The sequence below is a fragment of the Aplysia californica genome, unplaced genomic scaffold (assembly GCF_000002075.1).
Source record: "Aplysia californica isolate F4 #8 unplaced genomic scaffold, AplCal3.0 scaffold00010, whole genome shotgun sequence".
NCBI classification, from domain to species: Eukaryota; Metazoa; Mollusca; class Gastropoda; order Aplysiida; family Aplysiidae; genus Aplysia; species Aplysia californica.
The window spans coordinates 2,599,004-2,621,057 of NW_004797280.1; the positions used below are offsets into that span (position 1 = coordinate 2,599,004).

At 37.9% G+C, this 22,054-nt stretch overlaps 1 protein-coding gene across 1 annotated transcript in view; it reads left to right on the top strand.

Moving 5' to 3' along the window:
- The window catches only part of LOC101856067 (MOB-like protein phocein), a 22,047-nt gene extending 2,940 nt beyond the window's left edge, over window positions 1-19,107 (top strand). Inside the window, exons 2-8 of the mRNA XM_005089916.3 lie at window positions 5,427-5,489; window positions 7,252-7,352; window positions 9,072-9,114; window positions 10,702-10,788; window positions 11,158-11,237; window positions 14,973-15,084; window positions 15,619-19,107. Coding sequence (XP_005089973.1) covers window positions 5,427-5,489; window positions 7,252-7,352; window positions 9,072-9,114; window positions 10,702-10,788; window positions 11,158-11,237; window positions 14,973-15,084; window positions 15,619-15,744 — 612 coding nt within the window. The 3' untranslated portion in view covers window positions 15,745-19,107. The remainder of the gene's footprint in view (window positions 1-5,426; window positions 5,490-7,251; window positions 7,353-9,071; window positions 9,115-10,701; window positions 10,789-11,157; window positions 11,238-14,972; window positions 15,085-15,618) is intronic.
- Window positions 19,108-22,054: the final 2,947 nt, after the last annotated feature.

A 22,054-nucleotide genomic window follows, 5' to 3' on the forward strand; every position in this document is an offset into this window, starting at 1 on the left:
ATTTTCGTCCAGGAGTTTTCCCGTAACTATACTTAGAAGAGAGTCACTTCTGATTCCGAGCGGCCCAAAAATTACCCCTCGCACGGAGGCCGATTTCCGGCCCAAGACGCAGCGGGCGATTGGCATTGCTAAATTATCCCCTTTCGAACCTCAGGTCATTCATAACAACAAGAGCGTCCAGAAAGGTTATTCGAATTGGCATATAACTACTCGTAATGTCTTATCAGTTTGTGAGAGGGGGTTATTCATGTGTTTGTAACACTTTATGAATAGAAAGCTATGAAGGATAGAGCGTTATTTTCATCATCGGTTAACACACTCCCGCGGTATTCATGGCGAAAACACACGTTTCCCGGCGCGCGCGCGCTGTACACCAACAGTACACACTGAGTGACCCCGGTGGCCTGCCCGGCACGTTCGATGTAATATTTCCAGCATGTACGAACTTTTGGTAAATTTATAGAAACCCTCCCGACTCATCAAGGCATCAAGGGTATTATTTTGTAGCTTTTTATAGGTTTTTTAGGGCGAAGTGACTATTCAGACTCGAGTCCGAATATGAAAAAATGTTATTCGGACTCTGATTCTTCTCCAGCATGACATCACTTCCGACTTCCGACTTCCTGTGACTCATGACTCTGGCTTCCTGTCCTGCCTCACTTGTGACTCGCCTCAGGCTGGGTAGAGACCGGGATCACTTCGGGCAAAATGGCGTTTTGTGCAGGAGCTGAGTTATTATCTTATGATGAATTTGAGGCCGGCCTGAAAAGTTATAGCACTTCTAATAAATGTTTATGTGTCAAGAGGTCATTAGAAGCAATTAAAGATGGCTCGTTAGCGTGTGTCGGGGTCGCATGGGCGGCCTGCACACGTGTGGCTGTGTGCGTGTCGGGGTGAGGGCACTATCGGTCCGGACGTTGAACGTCGCATACGCGTCAGTCTTTTTTCCCCCGGCAACTGATCATTATTACAATAATAAGCTAGTCTTGACGTAGATCTACGTAATGAATTGTGCGCTGGTCTATGGAATCAAAAGTTGCCGTATGCTCAGCTCTACACAGCAACACAACTTTTTCTTGGTAAACAATCGAGATGACACAGGCTTGTGTATTTGAACGAATCGGTCTTTTTTTTTTTTACACAGCTCATAATATGCAGGTGCCAGGTGGTCTGCTAATCTTCAATTTTACCTTTTTCTACAACAAAGAAAGTGGGAAACATGGGGGGTGGGGGAGGGAGGAGTATCAATGAGGCGGCGGGCATCGGATCGGCAGAAAAGGTATGGGGGGAACTAAAAAATGGCGGAAAATTGGAAGCACTGAACGTTAGATATATAGAACGAAGACACTTCCTCTTTTCCGGACCCGAGTCCGAATAACATTTTTTCATATTCGGACTCGAGTCCGAATAAGAAATTTTTTTATTTGGACTCGAGTCCGAATATGAAAAAATGTTACGAGTCTGAATATGAAAAAATGTTATTCGGACTAAGACGGCCTTTTTAGGGCCCTGAACACAATTATTTTGGCATTGAAAAACGTCGCAAATGGTTAGTTTAGATGTTATGGCACTTTATTTGAGGGTCTCCACCCCCCTCAACCCCTCCACCCGCCCTACTACACAGCTATAACATGCTCACACGTCAGGGGAGACCCCCTGAAACCCCCCTCTATAAAAAAGCATGCATTGTCAAAAAGAAATCCTAAAACTAAGCCTTCTAAAAAAACTGACCTTATATTTGTATATCCGACAGCACGAAAGTGGTGAAGGAGCCGACTTCCGGTAGTTGATGTGACGCGAATTGGGAGTGCTTCTATAAAAATACCTAACTTTTTTTCGATTATGATTATAGCAGTTGAGACGTGAGCTTTAATTATATATATCCAGTTACTAGATCTAGATTCTAGATCTAGATCTATCTAAACTGGCCCTCCCTACATCATTAGTATGAACAGAACGACTAAGTTGAGCTGACCTTGCCGGGGGCAAAGTTAATTATGTCGACCAATGTGAATGAGATTGCGCATAGCGATGTTGCCTGGCTCGCTGGGGGAAGAGGTGTTGGGAAGAGGCCACGGCTGTCAGTTTTGTGCACAAACAACAAAATGAAATTAAACATGTGGAAAGACAAATGGTGGTGGAAGTAATGATGATGCTATAGTGGTGGTGGAAAGACCCTGAGTTGTCGGTTACCATGTACTTAGACACTGTCATTGGGTAGATCTAATGAGAGTGCAGTCCTTTGACTATTGACACAATTACAGTCCTAGTAGGCAATCATAGTTCTCATTTTAGTTTTACATAAAACCCCCCCCCCCCCCCCATGACATTTATAGAATGTAACCTCCTTACACTCTCATAAATTTACTCATTTAGAAGCCAAGTCCGAATAAATAAAACTTTTTTTTCGACCTGAGTCTGAATAGATAAAACCCATATTCGGACTCGAGTTTGAATAGATAAAAATTTTATTCGGATTCAAGTCCAAATAGAGCTGGCCATAATATAAAAAAGAAAACTGTGTGATTTTGTAGTTTCGTTGACGAGAGTCCCAAGAATCAAGAATAGGGGGGTTTCAGGGGGGCTTGGCTCCCTGACATAAAAAAAAATACGGAGGTGGAAGGGGGGGGGGGGTCAGGGGGGCATGCCTCCCCCACCTGAATTTTACTTTAATTTGATGTTTTGCAGTTACGTTGCATCCCTGTTCTTTGTGTTGCCTATTTGGTCATTAAGACTTTCGGATTTCTTCTCTGGATGTAAGCAAATAGATCGTGGACTTTAACAAACGGAACTACAAGATCACCGAAACCTGACCCTAATCCTACTAACCCTACCCCTGCACTAGCCTAGCCTTCAGATCTTCCCCTCTGTTCTACTCTGTAAGTCTGTCTCATAGATCAAGTCATAGTGGTCGCTTGTTACGGAAGTCCTTCTATCTAGATCTACTCTTTTACTTTTTAACACTATATCTAGGTCTAGATCTACTACTCTACTTAACGTCCGAAGACTTAGCCTATTTATTTATTTGTTTGTTTATTTTTAGATGCAGATTTAGATCTAGATCTAGATACAAAATTATGAGAATAGGCCTACTGGTAATCAAGGCAAGGAGGCGGGCCACAACAATGCGTGTGAACTGAAGGTGCTAATAGAGTTGGGGGGAGTGGGCGGACAGGTTTTTTTTTTTGGTCCGCTCCACAATTTTATTTTTATTCTCTCAGCCAGCGGAAGTTGAACTCTAGCAGACGGCATACTCAACGCAAGGTTAGGCCCATAGTGATTGTTTGTTATTTTGGCCTTATGTTTCAAATGCCACAGGGAGTGAGAGAGGTTGATGAAGTAGTACTGTGTGTGTAACGTTTCACATTGTGTGTGGGTCACACTGTTTACATTCTAATATTTCGAAAGCGAAGTTTAAAGAATTACCATATGACTTGGTTTTTTTTGGGTGGGGGGGAGAGGGGGAGAGAAATTTCTGCCATAAAGGCCTAGATCTATCTGCAATGGGGGGCAGGAGGGTGGTTAGATTTATTTTAAAAATTGGGGGGGGGGGGGATTAGTATGAAATGGAAGGAGTCGCTCCGTTAGTTGGTTTGTCCATCCGCTCGCTCACTAAATGAACTGTTGTCTCTATGTCGGAATAGTAGCGAGTAACGAACAAATCTTCACAAGCTTGTTAGCGGTCTGCTCGTTTGTGAGTTGTACCAGCAAACCGTTCGTTACTTGCGGACTTTGATTTAGCGAGCCTGACCCAACTCCATTAGGTGCCAACCCAGCCTGAGACTGAGAACTGAGAGTCGAAGGGATAGCTTGATGTTGCACATTTTATTTACTTAAAAGTAAAAGCAATGCTAAGTAAAAGTTAAAGTAAAAAATGTTTACTTTAATTAATAGCTCTGATCGTAGTAGTAGTAGTAGAGCTATACTTTCTGGAATAGGTGTAGGCCTACTGCATTGTCACATTGTGCAGTCTTCATAATTTATATATATATATATATACATATATTTACCACATGATACATACCCATGCCCCGTCGAGGAAGGCCCTTTAGGCCCTAAGTCTACTGGCATTTCTCGTCAGTTGCAGGCCAGGCTCATATATACATGCAAATGAGCTCGTTTTTGTCAGTCACTGACTTCCTTTGCCAGACTACGCGATTTTCCTGCATGCACGCTTCTTTGTCAGCCGTACATGTGACGAAGAAAGCCTCGATTCGACTCATTTTGGAAGGAAATTTGCATGTTTAAGTACATTTGTGCTTGTTCGTTGTACTTTACATTATCAATTTATCAATATAGTTGTATCTCATTATAATATGTTGTACAATAGTAGATTTGTACTGAAAAACAGCAAAAAAAATGGAATTAAAGCACTTGACCTAGATTATTTCGTTATCTAGATAGCTAAAAATAGGTTAGCCTTCGCGGTCGTATGAGCAAAAATTCTACACGAGTGGAGAATCTTTGTGGTATGAGCTAAAATGTATGCCAGGGTCAAGCCTCTGCGTAATTTTTTTTTAAAGACAGTCTTGTCTAGACCTGTACTTATATGATCTCTATAAGTCTACACACCAGAAACAATGCTGAAAATGTAAATAAATAAATAAATCGCCTGTGCCTGTGTTGTTTGTTGTTCTCGTAGTCATAACACATTGGGCTTAAAATAGTTTAAGCCTAGGTGGTCTAGCGCGGTGGACATGAATTGTCTTGAGTCTGTTCTACACCATGCAAAAACGTCGTACAGTAGCCTGGCCTGGAAGTGATCTTATTTTGGTGGGCGCGTAGACTGACAGTTGAGATTTCGAAACATTCACAAAGACAATCCAGTCTGTCAGTGTTTTGGCAATGGTTGGTCCTAAGGCTATACTGCTGTGAACTGACACAGAGTATGAGTACTGCATTGTGTTGACCTCACATCACATATATCCATATAGATATATGCTTCATGGAGAGGAGCCCTTTTCAGTTTTTTAAACATTTACAAGGACAATCCCATCTGTTAAACAAAATCCCATCTGTTAAACAAAATCCCATCTGTTAAACAAAATCCCATCTGTTAAACAAAATCCCATCTGTTAAACAAAATCCCATCTGTTAAACAAAATCCCATCTGTTAAACAAAAATGAGCCATTAGTTGTCAAAGGAGGTTCAGTGTTCGAATTTTAGTTTAAGTCTTTATAATAATTTATGGGTTTATTTATTCTCATTACTTTGTAATAGATTTCTTTGCTGTCTATCAGATCTTCCAAGTATATAATCAGGTTTTCTCTCATCTCGTGTCCATATATGTAATGATATTAATCTTTTTAATTTTATCTTTTTATACAACTTAAGCTGTATCTGGTTCAAGGAAAATAAACATATATACACCACAATTTTTTCATGATGCTTCCATTTTTACTATATATTTTTTATTTATTTTTAGGATTGGTGCAACTGGGAAGATGAGTCCTTTGATGAGATGGATAGTACACTAGCTGTTCAGCAAGTGAGTACTGTACAAGGTTTAGAAAAGATCTTTGACTATTTCATGTAATATAATACATTCCAAACACATAAAATGAATTCGGCAGGGTGCAAAAATCTTTTTATATGTACGAATTTCGCTATATATTGTGTACATTTTAATACAAAGGTTTCTTTATATTTAGGACAAAATTCAAGACCAGAAATTCTGTTCACTATGTGTGTGTTGTTGCTTTTTTGTTAAGAGCATCCAAGCAAAGGAATGAATTGACAACCACGATTGCAGATGTTTGCTGCAGATATAGCTCTTGATGATGATGATGTATGTATCATTATGTTCATGTTCACTGTTCATATATATTATATATATAATGTGTTTCTCTTGTCCTGCCTCAAGACGGTCTTCTGAGTTATTTAGCATACAAATTATGCCGTTATTGTCATAGTATAGAGATAAGTTACAGCCTTTGAAAGTTTTAGGGTAAATATATGCCTGAGATTTTAATAAATGTGACGTGACTAGGATTATGAAGGAATGAGTGGTCAGTGCTTACAATTATCAGGAGGTAAAACTGTTTTACACATTTAGCAATCTTACCAACTAAAAGCTTTTTTCGTTTTCCATGTAAAACTTCTTTTTTCCTCTTTATGCCCTTAACACATGGTGGAGTCTTTCTCTCTCCGTCTGTCTCTTTGTCTCTCCCCCTCCCTCCCTCTCTCCCTCCCTCCCTCCCTCTCTCTCTCTCTCTCTCTCTCTGTGTGTGTGTGTGTGTGTGTGTGTGCAGTGATGACGACAATGGAATGTGAGTGGATGTGTCCTAAGATTTGCCAGTTTACTTTTTTTGCCCCTGCTTTAGAAACGTAAGTTTTATGACTTTTCAAAGTACAGGATACAGTGTAGTCTCTGCTAAAGATCCCAGTGCCTGGGAGCAAGGGAAATACGGGATCTTAACAGATGCACCGAGGGGATACTCTACGGTGACTCATGGTCAGTCCCATAATTGGCAAGAAGGTCTCCCCTTACTCTCAGAAATGAACTGACGTGACCCCTAGGTGGGTTTATGACTCATGACTTAATGGGAGCAAAGAGTGGTCAACATTGATGACCAATCACAATGGCATGAGGCATGCAATGTTCGTTCATGAAATTGTCTCAAGATTTATGCCGATCCTATTGCTTCTCCCCTTTACCTGTTGAAAATGTATAGCTCTCCTTCTCTGACTAGTCTAGCAAATTGGGGTGCAGAAAGAACTGCTGCAATGATCAGGGAAACAAAAGCAGGGAAAACTTGTAGGCTCTACCCACACAGCTTGTGATGTAAGTTCAGGCGGAGAGCTCAGATAAGAGTGGGATGTTTGGGGAACACAAATGTGCTGACGAGTTCATACTGAAGTGTGATCTTGTCTTGGGCAAACATTGTACTGTTTCTTGGAGATTTACAACGGAGATGTGATCATATTCATAAGTGGATGATCTGTGATGCTGCCGGCAGTAGATTGGTCGCAAAGTTTTACTGCCTGGTTGATCAGCTGTGCCCACCCAAGTTTTTGTTTTGTAAATTATGATCTGAATGGCGGGATTTTAGCCGAATGTCTTCCTTCAGAGTGGGTTCTTTGGGGTGTCTTTTGTATAGTATTAAAACATCGGTTTCTTAAGTGAACCGGGATTGTAAGCAAAGGGATCTTAGGTAGAGACCACTGTATTTGGTATTGTGATGGTAATCAAATATTAAAATGTATAGTTTACACACATATATTATATATACTGTCATTACCTGTTTCAGTTCATTCAACAAGCAATCAGGAAAGATTTCACGAACGTCGAACAAATTTTGAATCCTCCGGAGGGCCAGGACGAAGGAGTTTGGAAATATGAACATTTGAGGTATGGCTCAGATTTACTTTGGTTTGATCAAAAGTTTTTACTGTTAAATAATAAAGAAAAATTTCTGTTTTCCTTCTTTTGTCTACTCTGCAATGTTTTAGTAATATTTCTGTTTGCAGAGTGTATTTCGAGAGACTTTAGCTTCCAGGATTAAGTGCAGGTCTGCTGATAAACTCCCCCTCCTCGAAGAATGGATTTCTCTTAACTTCTTTTCCTTCCAAAAAACCCTTATCAGTTTTTTGAAAAAAAATAGAAATCTTTATTTATTTTTTTTTAAGTGACCGAACCAGATGGCTTTGATCATGAAGCAGTGACGATAGTTTTCCATGAATCCGTGAAAATGTACTTCTATCTTCCATTCATTGACACTCTTCTTCTGACTACTGTCTGTCCTTTTGTTCTAAGGCCTTTAGGAAGTATGTACCTGCTTGTTGAGGATGCGCGAGACAGATCATGTGTAAACACAGTTGTCAGAGTACATTTAAATGCTATTCCATAAAGCCCCCATTCTCCCCTTATTTGGTAATGGCTACTATTTTACCCCTTATTACAGGAAGTAACGAAAGCCAAAATATGACTTGTCTATGCATTGATATGATTGCTGCACAATTTATACTCTCATAAAATCCTTTAATGTGGCTTATGAAGATAGAAAGTTATTGTAAAATTTCCTTCTAATCTTGTGGTAGATATGTAGCTAAACAGTAACCATCTGATTTTAAAAAAAGCGGTACTTGATGACATCCAAGGTCAGACTCATGTTCTCTCTTCGTAACTCCCTGGATTTGATGAGACATCTCATTTTGATTGTTTTGTAGTTGACAGTGGCATCTTTGTACATTTATTTTGAGCATCTTTGCAGTGTCTAATGGGTTTCACATTTATGACCAAGCCTTGTAAAGAAACTGTATTATCATCTTGCAACAAAATTAAACTGAATAAACACATTTTCAAAAGTAGTGGGCATATATTTCAAAAAGTCATAGACTTTGGCCGATTTGTATCAGTTATTTATTGCTTGTTGTTTCTCAGTTGAAAAAGTCCTGATTTCATACGAATTCCCAATAATTTATTACAAATAGAAGAAAAGAGGTGCTCCAGCTATGCTCATTTCTTGAGAATGGCAGAAATGTACACATAATATTATAATAATAATAATAATGTAGATAATTTCTATAGCGCCCACTCCCGTGTGAGCACACCTCTAGGCGCTTTACATAAATGCATGTACAAACAATATTCACACACGCGCACACAAACTTGCACACACACACTCACACACACACACATAAACTCAGGTACATATTACACACACACACATGCACGCCAAATGAACGCTCACACACACATACACACACACACACACACACACACACACACACACACACACACACACACACACACACACACATGTGTCTACTTGCTTATCACACGCGCACTCTTACACATCGGATCATTACAAAATGTGCACATACAAATACATAATAAAGTAATATACACAATGCACATCTGTCTATTGCTTCATTTAAGAGTTGTTTGACTGTCAGTATAGGACAAGTAAAACATTTTAAACATTTTATTGTAACTTGTGGAGGTGGATGGTTTATGCCTTGATCTAGAAATTTTTCTTTAAATTATCATGGCTAACATAAGGGGGATAAGTTTCAATAGTGAAGATGAATTTTTAAAAATCTTTATTTATTTATTTATTTTTTTCAGGCAGTTTTGTTTAGAACTGAATGGTATTGCTGTCAAGCTGCAGGTTGGTAATTTTTAAGATTGTGTTCTTTTGTAGTGGCACTATGCACTGAATGCAGGTCCAGTAGCTCTTAAAACAAGAAAAAGAAAATTAGAGTACTCAAAGGGCAAAAAGCAGCTGAAATAATAAATACCTCTGTATTTATGGTTTGAAGACCTTTGTCATTATTATTATCAAGGTATTTTTTGTTTGCTTCTTTTTTGATGGACAAAGGTGTCAATGAGGTGTTTTTCAGATTTGCTGAAGCTTCGGAACAATGCATGGCAAAATTTAAAGTCCTTTAAAATAATAATTTTTTTTCAGGGTAATGTGTAAGTGTTTGAGCTCTTTGAAATTTCATCAGCTGCCTTCAAACTGACAAGGCAGTCATGAACCGCAAATTGAATTAGAGAAAGATTTTTCGGTTAATGGCTTACACTTTCAATAGAATGTTTTACTTAGTATGCAGTCTAACTTGCTTATGATACAGATGGCCACCCATTGTCGTGGAAAAAAGTGGTTTTCTTAGACGGGTGGATATCTTGGACAGTGTGGTTGTAATACAGAAAAAAACACCCTTGACAATGGGGAAGTGGTCATTTGTACAGTTGATTGTTTTGGACAGGTGGCTGTTAGAGCAGGTTCAGCTGTATTTAGTCTGGGAAGGAATTGTTTTTTGTTTGTTTCAGATCCTGATTAAAAATGCAGGATAGTTACTTTTAAGCTAATGGGAAGGAAGCAAGTGTGAATTTTTTTGTCCTTTTCATGGTCAATAATGAAACTTGATTAATATTTATTTTATGTTTGATTTTCTCCAGGCTTGAGTAGATCAGAACATAACATTATGTTGCGGTATTCAGTAGTAAATGAACTTGTATTGCTGTACTAAATTTGAACTGATATCTTTGAAATTTTTTCCAGTGTAGATTTTGTTTTGTTTATAAATTTGTCATGCAAGTTTTGGCAGAAATATGATTAATCGTAGTGATGTATATGATCCATAGCTGTAGATTATTTTATTATAGTTTTCTTCTTAGTGTTTTCGCCTTGAGGTAAGATGCTTGCCCCTCCTCATGCCAAAGTACTGAGTTCCATTCCTAGTTCCTGCAGGCAAGATCAGTGAAGAATTCTAAAGATCTGTTTTTTTTGGTTTTTTTACTGCTTTGAAAACATAGTTTATTTGGATAGTAAGAATTAATGCCTCTCTGGTTTGTAGGGGCATCTTGCCTTAAAATTGTAAAATAATTCCTCCTCTAAACTGGAGATGCTCATGTTGGTATCAATTATAAGAATATGTTCAGAATCAGTATGCGTGTCAGCAGGAAAGGCAAGGATCATTGCATTCAACATGTAACAGTCAACTGCTCCATAAGTTGTTTAAATGCTTGCGGAGGGCTACCTCATGGACCCACCAGAGGAAGGCTGATGAAGAAAGGTATCAATGGTATAGAGTTGAAGCAAAGACTTTTCAGCAAGACAGTGATGGTCATTTAGTTTTCAGTAAATGAAGTAAAGCAAAAATTTGATCTATCTTATGGACACTGAAGTAAGTTGGATCTCCTTGTGGCACCCTCTGATCTGATGTTGTGAAACATTCCTTTCATTTTGCAGGCTGAATGTAACCCTGAAACTTGTACACAGATGACAGCTACAGAACAGTGGATATTTCTTTGTGCTGCACATAAGACCCCGAAAGAAGTAAGGAATCTCAATTATGTATTGTTTGTGAATAATGTGCAGTGTTTTTTCTATGAATGTAGTTGTTTGTATAGTGTATGTGGAGAAGCAAGTCTCCATTATTAGTTTTGTCTTTTGTGTCTGTATTTTCTTGAGAAATAAGAAGAGTGTAAATCAGTAGTCTGTTGGTTGAACCATTTCTACCGCATATATTTGATACATTTTTATATGTATTGAGAGCAGGGAAAGCACTTAACATCTTTAGGTGTGAACATTGTTTTATGGAACTATTGGTACGATTTTAAAGAATACTCTGCAATAATCCATGACCTTTTTGGCAGTATGTTGTTTCTTTTCATTCATTAAATGTACTATCTGATCCATTTTTAGTGTCCTGCTATTGACTACACAAGGCACACACTGGATGGAGCAGCCTGTCTATTAAACAGCAACAAGTATTTTCCTAGCAGGTACACTTCAATGCAGTTTTCTAATTTCTACGTGTGAAATGAGTCAGATGTTATATATGAGCTGTATGCGTTTCATTTTTCTGCCAACTGAATGCTTCTATAATTTTTTAACTCTTTATCTCCGGCAAGCCGCTCCCAGCGGCTCGCAGTTGGAACTGCTGTGCCGGTGAGTACTATCATAATAGGTTCGCTAGTTTCGATTTAATTACCCATTTAGTGACGTTTTCGTCATTACTAGATTTAGTACTAAAAAAGGGTCCCGGCGTAGTGGGTTTATCCCCCCTCGGAGATAAAGAGTTAAGAGAGCAATTTCCAAAATATAGTATCAAAATTAATACAGTATTACTGCGACATAGCTCACTGTCCTTATGTATACTCTGAATTCTTAAAACTGGGGAAATGATCCACTAAAGTGCTATACTTAATATGTCTTTTATAAAAAATTTTCAAAGTGATCTAAAAAAAATCCTAGCAACTATGTTTGGGAAAGAATACTGTTCTAACTAGCCTGTTTTCACAGCAGTGTAGTATGAACAAGTTCAAAATAGTGCATCAAGGTAGCTCATGAAATAAACTTTCAAAGTCTTTGTTTGGTTACGATCACTTCGCACGCAGAGTTGTTCAGTATTTTGAAAGTTGATTTTTTTAGTTGTCCGAGTTGTAACTATATTTGCCGAAATTACTTCAGTTGTTCAAACATGCTATTTTTGAGTGAATTGGGGGGGGGAGCAGGCAAATTTGGCAACTGAAAGGATTTACGGATATCGGTGACTTGAAGTAAATGTAAGAGTGAAACGGTCAAGATTGGTCATGAAGAGTCTGTATTAAGTTGTTAGATACAGAGATGCCAACCAGTACGATTTTACGTATTTTAGTACGATTTTTTTGCCGCAAATACGCGAATACGACTTTTCATGAAAAAATACGCATCCTGGAATGCGAAAAATACGAGATCCAGTTTGGGCGAGTAAACCTAATTAACACACGTCCCCTTTTTTGTCAAAATAGTATCAGTATCACGGAACTGGAATATTTGAAAACCAAGTCCGATAAGGTCAGTAAGTTCATTTTGCCGGTCGCGATTGTGATAATATTCGTTTAGGTCCTCCTCCGAGAGTAAGTTTTACTTTCACGCGAACAGGCGGCTATGGCGGCAGACGTAAATGTATGTGACACCAAGGCTTGATCGGGAAAAATCAAGACCTACTTTCGCTTTCGTTACCACCGAGAAGTTTGCAAGCGGTGGACTGATAACGCAACTTATTTGTCACATGCAGGTTGTGCAGTGTAAACGCTGTGTTGCTGTGCAAATAAAATTTCTCGAATTCGTCTCTGTGCTGTTACTTGTAGGAAAAAAAGAAAAGAAAATACAAGCGTCGTCCGGTTTTTAGATTGTCGGGCTCGCCATCGTGACCGGTCACTGAACCTGCGCGCATTTGCATCACAAATAAATGCGGCATCGTGTGAGCAAAGACGTCTTTGGTGGGAGTAACGGCCTTGCAAAATATTATAGGACTATGGGAGGGGATTATTGATTTTTTAAAATACACTCGAGGAGGGGGGGGGGGGTGTGAAGGCAACACCAGAGGGCAAAAACTTGGAGGCAAATTTCAGAATTTTGATTAGAGCTCTCTGCACATGTAAAGCACGCGTTGGTGCAGGCCGTGGACCCTTCATACTTTGCAAGTCTGTGTAATTGAAATAAAATGTTCGCGTGTCATTGGATGGGTGATAGTAAATGATACCTACAGTGTTTGTTGTAGCTTTCTGTTCAAGACGGGCAGATTTTCAGTGTCACTGCATCTTGCCCTCCCACAGTTGTTACAACTCTCACAGTGCACGGGTCTACTTGAGCCTTTCAAGTTATTGCTCTTCTCTGAGTTTGAGCAATAATTTTAGTCTGTCAGTTCATAATATGAATCATGACACCAAGACTGGTTCTTGATAGTCGAAATTCTTGTTCTAGGCCCTTCCGAACGCTCAAAACAGGATTAATTTTTTATAATAATAATGAGTGGAAAATATTATAACAGACTGAAATACTTAAGTCAAACAAGACCCCAGTACGACACTGAACACTGACATGTAGTTGACTGGATACATATTGTACGCGTGTGTGCTCCCTTTTTCGAGCTGGTGAGCTCGTAATTTTTTTTCAGGAAATATTGCTGGACACCCTGAACATTTTACTGGTTGGTCGGTCGGTCGTGGAGAATACACATTTTCCCCTGAAAATACACATTTTCATATTTCCCAATACTCATTTTGGTTTTGTTTGGTTGGCATCTCTGTAGATACCTTGCTAGAACATATCTATGGAAGTGCTTGGCAAAGAGCCTGGAGATTCTATTTGATGCAGTTGTATTGGTGTTATCTTTTTCAGTGCTTCCAGTTTTCCGCAAATTTGCGGATATCAGCAAATGGAAAAATTTACGCAAAATTAGTGCAAACAAGATTTTAAAACAAAAAAGTTAAATGGGAAATAAAAATTTTCAGTAATTACTAATAGTCAACAATAGCCAACCCATACCGGAAGTGCTCTTTCATATGAAAGTGTAGACAGTGTCTTTCACTTTTAAAGCACAAGCAGCAGAGCACCAGGACTGTAAACGAGAGGAAGAAATGTGGTTCAATAGATCTTGGGCCTGCCAAGAAACTAAAGAGAGCTTGATTTTTTTATCAGACTTGTTTATTTGTAAATATTGTTGTGGATTTAAGTTGAACATAAACTGTCATGTTATTTAGGCCTAGCCGTTATACTATTATAGGTGTACAGTACAAGGAAGAACAGTATGGCCTTGGATTATGTGGATTCTACACATTATGGTGCAAACCAACACAAGTGGAAAAAAGTTGAACTTTACTTGTCAAGCTATATAGATCTAGTTGTTATTTTATTACCCTAAGGTATCGTATAAAAAAGGGGGGGGGGAGGATGGACAAGTGATCAAAAATTAATAAGTACTAGTAGGAACAAATCTGTGTAATTTCTCCTTCAGTGAATAAAAGAACAAGAGATCTGGAAATTTTAGTGATTTTAACAAGTTACTGTGACAACTTTCCCCTTTCAGGAACAAACCAGATGCATTAAAAAATATAAACCATTGTACACAAGTTTAAAAAATGCACTGAAAATTGAGGTAGCCAACCCAATACCTGTACTAAGACTGAGGGTAATTTGCCATTTACAAAAAAAGAGGTTTCATTCTGATGATTGTCGGTCGTGGCAAGCTGGAAAATAATAAACAGGGAGGGTACGAAAGAAGGAGCGGGGTGTGCGCAAAAAACCCTGAAAATTAAAAAAGGGGGGGGAGATGCTTATTCGATACCTTAAAGTATTATGGTTGTACATTACCGGTACAAGGGAGACAGCATGGCCTGGGATTTATATGGATTAACACAAGCAGAAAATGATGTATGCTAGGTTTGTTTTTTTATCAATTATTACCTTGTTAAATTTAGGCTTGAATAGCCAGAAATGGCATATTTAGGGTGCCCTGAAGCAAAAAAATCTCAAACATAAGGGGGAACGCTGTCCACTTCAACCTCCTGCCAGGGCGCTGCCCTGGACCCGAAAAATCAAGATCCTGCTGGAAGCTCTGATTTTTGGGTAATTGCCCTATACTTACTTGCAATGTGATTTGTACAAGCAGCATTTCATGTGTGTAGTTGAATCCAAAAAGATTATGATTATCACAGCTTTTTTTTTTTCTTTTTACTGCTTTTGTTCCTCAGAGTAAGCATAAAAGATTCTTCAGTAGCAAAGTTGGGATCAGTTTGTCGAAGGGTGTACAGAATATTCTCCCATGCTTATTTCCACCACAGAACGCTTTTTGATGAATATGAGGTAAGCATTCAAATTTGAATACCTACTGCTCTTTTTGTTGTAACTATTACTCTTAAACCTTTAGTCATGCTTATAATTGAAATATCATTATACCTTACATACAGTATAGCACGTACATGGAGAAATTGCCGGGGGCGTTGAAATCTTTCTTTATGTACAATTTTGCCGTGTACAGGTTTTTAATACAAGAAAATTTATTAAGAAATAAATTTGGGACTTGAAACTGTTCTGTGTGCTAGGCTGTATATGTTTATAATAAGTGTTTTAAAAGAATTCATATATTTAATTTTTGATAATGTAAATGTTGGGTGTCCGTGTTTTAGCTTAAAATATTTATATCTCTAAGTTAAGAATTATTCAATTTAGCAATATGTACTGATTTTTAGCTCTGGGTCATTTGTTTGAGATTGTGATAAAATGAATGGTTCCAAACTTCATTGTTCTATTAATATTGAGCCTAGTGAGATATACATGTTTCAGCAACTTGATGCAGGCTTTTAACCTAGTTTTGCTTTTCTCTTCTTTCTACCTCAGAATGAGACGTACCTGTGTCGAAGATTTACAAAATTTGTAATCAAGTACAATCTCATGTCCAAGGATAATCTCATTGTACCCATCTTGGAGGATCAACAAACTATAGAGGGAGAGAGTGAAGCGTAGTTCATCTTATGTATAGTCGGTCTATCCATTAGTCTATATAACAGTATGCTCCAACTTATGAATGTCTATTCTATGCTCTAATAAAAATACTTTATGGATTTGTGGGGAAAGAAAGAGTGTTTTTATCCATCTGCTTCACCGTTTCTTACTCTTTCATATCACAAAATTCACACATGTACTCCTTATACTGTTGCCCATTGAAGTTAACAAATCAGTGGTTTGATGGTCTCATTAAAAGCCAATAAAATCTGCCTGTAGCAGTGGTGTATTTTGTGTATAAAGGTGTATAATACAGATGAATGAATGCTGTAACGAGTTATTCAAACTAGTCTTCTCATGAATACTGATGGGCAGGTTGTTGACATTGCCAAAAGGGATATACAAAGACACCTTTTCTGGCTGAAAATTTGTTTGCATATCTCATTTGTTATGGGTTTATTTCTCTGACATGAAGAATGTTGGTATTAAAAAATAGTGGCTTTGGTAAAATATTTTGAGAGACATTCTCGTGGGCCAACTTACTTTTTGTTCTTTTTTGATAAGGCAGTGTGAATAACTATCTAGATTTAAGCCCTAATCCCCAGTACACTTAAAATTGTTCTAGGCTTCTGAATTTGTCTGCTATGCATTGGAGTAAAAAAGGAACTAATTAACCCCACTTTCGTGATTCAGATGACCAAGGGTTTGTTATGATGAAGCTTGCAGGCCAGTGTCTTGATTGACTAATTTCTTTCCTTTTGGACATTTTGTGTGAAGAAATCCCTTAAAAAAAAAAAATGAAGCTTAAGGCTGTGAAGTCTATCACAGATTTGCGATATTGAATTGGGGCCACTTAGAATCAGGATTCTTGCAATATCATGTTATTTTTGTGTGGAACTTTTCTATTTTAAAAATCCATTATTCTTGAAAATGTACTCTTCAGTCAATTTGCAGGGTTGAGGGGGGTATTATTCACCAGCTCAACTGGTATTTGCAGTAACATTTCAGTAAAGTAACATTTTCTCAAACTGACACTAGTGACAGTAGAATTTTAATTTTTAAAGATAAATTTGACAAGAACCACAAAATTCAATAGCTTTGTACTAAGTAGTATTTTACAATAGGATAGACACAAAGCATTTCCAGTACGGGTAGCTCAATACTTTATATCCCCATGGCAACCTATGGTTACACCACCCCATTCAACAAGTGACATCTTTTTTTTCTTGTCCAATAACTATATACAGTGATGTCTGCTTAAATTGAAATCTGCAGGGCCGCCAGATTTTCTTTGGTTTAGCCATGTTTTCGGTTTAGAGAGATTGCTCAAACTGCAGAGAAAATAGCCGGGATTCTATTTTTCTTTTGGTTTACTGCTGTTTTTGGATTAACTTTTCTGTTTAACCTGACTCCACTGCAACTTGACATCCTTTATCAGACTTCTTCATCGGGGAATTCTGGGTTAGTGTCAATCTTTAATCTTTCCAAGAGGATGAATTAGTGCATTGATGTACTACATTTTTGCATTTCTCACTTTAAAACTGGTCAGTACTAAAAGGACTTGGTCTTGATTTTTTCATCAAGATAAGTGATTGAAAATGTTGACCATTTCATATTTGAGAATTTGTATGCCTGCAGACACAATGAACAGCATAGGTATGTTCCTGTCGGTGTATGTGCTTGGCATGCCATTAGTCAGTACAAATCTTTTTGTTTCTAAAAGTGATGAGGTTAATTTCTTCTAGCTTGCTTATCCTTTATTTGTTGGGCAGTAGCTTTTGCCTTAAAATCTTATTCTTATGAATTTAGAAATGATATAGTTCGGATGCTACAGTCTATGAAATTTCTGAATGTAGTGAATGTTAATTTTTGGCCTTATTCCTACCATGGCAACATGCTTGCAAACAATATCAAAGAATAGTGACAAACTCTAAAAGCATGTCTCTCAGGGTGTGTGTGTGTGGAGGAGGAGGGTGCAAATGCTAGTTTTTGTTATGTATGTATGTATGTATGTATGTATGTATGTATGTATGTATGTATGTATGTATGAGTGGTCCAGTGATTTCATAATGATGCGTTAGTGACAAAGTGACAACAAAAACAGTGAGAATCTCAAGTTTACTAGGTGTTTGTTATAATATAATCCCTTTTCTCCCTTTGCAAAAGAAATGCCTCTATTACCATATCACATGCATTTGGGAGAGCAACTGAAATAGCATAGAAGATGAAGATTTTTTTACACTGCTACTTATAGTTGAGCGGTATAATATTGCCCAAATGTTTTAATATTACCATTACAGTACTTAAGCAATGAGGTTGCAAAGAGGCCCATATTTTTGTGTAGCTTGTTTGGTGCCAAGCTGGTACAGTATTTAAATAAAAAAAAAGCAGTGCTACTCACTGTGCACAACAAGGAACTGATGGAGGCAGCCAACTGCTTTGTAATAAATTATGGTTTGACATGCTTTCATTGTGAAGGCAGTGTTATGCATGGGTTTATTGTGTGGGCCATTAAGCTGGTAGATTGTGGCGATATGCTAGAAATAGATATAATAAAGCCAGTATCTTAGGTCAGGACAATTGTCAAAGGATACACTAAGAATGTAATAGTAGGTCTTATTAAGTTTTTGCTCAACCTCGAGGCTTTCTAGTGCATTTTCTGATTTGAAAAAAGATGGGACATATGCTCGTCGTTGATGTGGTTTGTACGGATGAGTAATGAGTTAGTGTTAGTTTCATCAGTTGCATAATGTATATGATCCTGTCTGTTCAAAAGGTTCACAAAAAAGTGAAACTTGACAAATGCAGCATTGGTGAGCTCAGTTCCTCTTCAGCGAGGCTAGTTACTTTCTAGAAGGATACAATAACGCAGTAATTAATGTCTTATGTAAATATGCTTTATTCTGCATTGATGTTTGATATAATGTCAGTATTCATGAATGCAGCAGTTGTACGACTTTGAGAAAAGGGTTGATAATGCAACCCAGTCTTCACTTTAAATTTAATGATGAGGAAATTATTTCCAAGGGTCACATCGTACAGGACGAGGACGGCTGCATTGGGGTTATGGTAATTGTAGTCGCTTCTTAGAACAATGATGAAAGAGAAAGTCATGTATAGAACACAGGCTCGTTTTGATATTATTTTCTTTTGTAATGGTGGTAAGCAAGTTGGTAAAAATGGTATTATGTCTTCTGCGAGATGATTCATTGCTTGGGTGCGTATTCACGGAACATAAATGAAGTGTTCTATCCTTTTTGTTTATGTTGATGTTGCATGCTGTGTTTTAAAAAAAAATTCGATTTACTGTAGGTCGTTATGATCAGTTTTGCAAACATGTGTTCTTATTTATGATTGTAAATAAAGTGAAATATTTGTACTTTATATTCCTTCATTTTTCTGTTTTGTTGTATGTTTTTGAAGAATTCAATTACCATATTTCGCAACAATTGAGGTATCTTATGGATTAACGCTTTCAGATGGTGGTCACCCAGTTTTGTCACACCCTAGTGTGTGGCCTCCTTTAGCAAGAATGCTAAAAAGTAAACTCTGTTTGGGGAAAAGACCATAAAAATTTTCTTCAAGTACATGACCCTCAAATTTTTACGTTTTCTTGTTTAGAAATGGTTTCTGCATATATTTATATAAATATTAGGTTGGGGGAAAAGTTTTGCATAAGAGTGCATGTATGTTGTGTGAAGTATCACTTTCATAACCATTTCCTGGTTCTTCATCACCTGAATTCATGGTGGAATGGTAGAAGGTTCTATCAATTTCAAAATGCCTGCTACAAAGTTGTAAAAGCTGAAATGCAAACAGTTTGTAAATGGAAGAGGAAGTTGCAAGTTCGTAATTCCACACAGATGATTTCCCTTCCTTTTTAGGGACAGAATTCTGTGTTTTAGCTCATGAGTAATATACTCCTCTCGATCATGGGTATACTGGTGAACTCCATCCAATGAATTCATGATGTAATATCCGATCTCCGGCATACCAGCGATGAACATTTTGAAGATATCCCTCTGAGATAATAATAAAGTATTATCTTAACATCCGAAGGGGTTAACTGCTTTGAGTATTAAATAGGAAAGGAAGGGGGATTTATGAGGGGAGGTTAAATTTGGTCACGTTTGTAAAAATTGTAGGATTTTTTTCTCAATTCATAGAGGCCCAAGCTCCCTTCACAAAGGGAGTTGATAAAAAGCAAAAGTACTGTCATCTCATGCAGGCAGATCTGACGTTTTTTTTCGAAGACTAAATGAAACGAAGAGCATAAACTGTGTGCTGACGTATACTGCCATGGAAGATGTTCATTATATCCTGAAGACTGAAAGCTGTGCCACACACTCCCCACCCCCAAAATGAGACGGACAAGTATAAATGATACAAATTTCAAAATTTCGAGGGACTTTTTAAGCCTTGCTTTTCTCCAAGGATGGCATCTATTCTATGACTTTGACTTATAATTGGTGTAACCAGTTTACCTATCTTTAGTATTACCTTTCAAGCTGTAGGGGACACTCAGCATTACTGTTATTTTAACGAGCAAACTTCTGTCATTTTTAAAAAATGTTTTTCTTTTTCAATTACCTCCTTGCATCTAAATGATCTGAGGACAACAGGGTTGTAAGTACAGTGGGCAACAACTCTATAGAAGGACTGCTGGGACCGAAGTGATATCCTTGTTTTTGCGGTGTCCTGTTACTGACAGGGGATCAAGCTTACAGTTACACACACTGTAACTGTAACTAATGATGAACAAGAGATTGTCTTTATTAAATAGACAACTCCCTGCCTGTTTATCAGTCTTTTTCAATCTATATATTTTTTTCTCCTCATCTTTATTTTCCTTTTTCTAGCAGCTTAGTAATGCTAATAGTATCAGTGGTAACTAGACATGTGAAATGCATGGATAATAATTGCATTTAATAGCTCCATGCTATACAGTCTTCAGCACACTTGGTGCACTTTTACTGTACGTTATTTAACATGTACAGAGGAACTTAGAGTCAAATCGTTGGGCCTGATCTTCAATTTAGTTGAATCGGAGTATTCGTTAAAGCGATCATGAGGTTTTCGTGTAGATAATTACAGGCACGAAGCAAGTAATGTATAATGTATGGTTTCTTGAATTGAAATCGAATTTAAAAGTAATTTGGTTTCGAATGAGAGACAGTTTTGTATCTTTGATTATTTTGATGCCATACTGAAGAAATGCTGGAAAATTCTAGGAAAATACACTGAACTCCTCCAGGTACACACTGTGAACAGGTCCGATTACATGTATTTCAAATGTACATCTCTGTCATCTATCATCTATAATGAATCGTTAGCCGAACAAGTTATGTTGCTGTGTATAACATAGCATACAGCAACGTTTGATTCCACAGACCAGCATGCAATTCATTACGTATGTTAAGACTATCATATCATTGTAGCATTGATTAGTAGCCAGGGTGAAAAATGATGGTGAATACTGTGGCATGTTTGTATCTCAACTGACTACTGATGTTCCACGCCGGAATCACTTGCGCCCCCTCCACCCAGTCACACGAACACATACGTGTGCTGGCTGCCCGTCCAACCCTGACACATGCAAAGACATGTGTGCGTGTCAACAACGGGTGTGTTGGTATAAAAGAGAGCCACTGATTGGTCAGATAAGATGTAAACAATTGGCTAAGCGAATAATGGTTCATGATGGAGATGCCATGGATGGTTTCCAGGAAGAGATAAAGCTCGTTGCAGGAGAAAATGAGCAAAGCCGAGTCAGCAGGGAATGTTCACCCGGCAAGCGACTTTGTTGAATCCGAGCTTACTCTTTTTTATCTTCCTTGAAACTACGTTATTTTTATTGATTTTAATGAAGAAAAAAAAACATGGAGTTGGAGTCCATCGTTAAATTTAGTTAAATCCGAGTTTTCGTTGAATCCGAGTTTTCGTTGAATCTGAGTTCCACTGTATTTGCAATTGAATCACAATTGTTAGTAATGTTAAGAAAAGGAACACACACCCAAATCTTCTTCTAGTGCCAACTTTTCATTCATCAATCATGAAATTCCTGAGTACAGTACAAGTCTCACCACCATATGGGGAGGCAATATGGGAATGTCGAGCTAGACCGAGATCACACTAGTCATTGACTGGATTTGCATCGACATCGGGAAGTGCATCCAGCTTCCCCCACTTCCCCTGCACACACAGTATGACAAAATGTGTAAGCTAAACAATCAGCTTAGGCCTACTGTGGATCACGGCAAGTGCAGTTCACCATGTTGGATGTTGTTTTCTTTCTTCATTAGTAGTCAATGACACACCATAGTTATTGTTG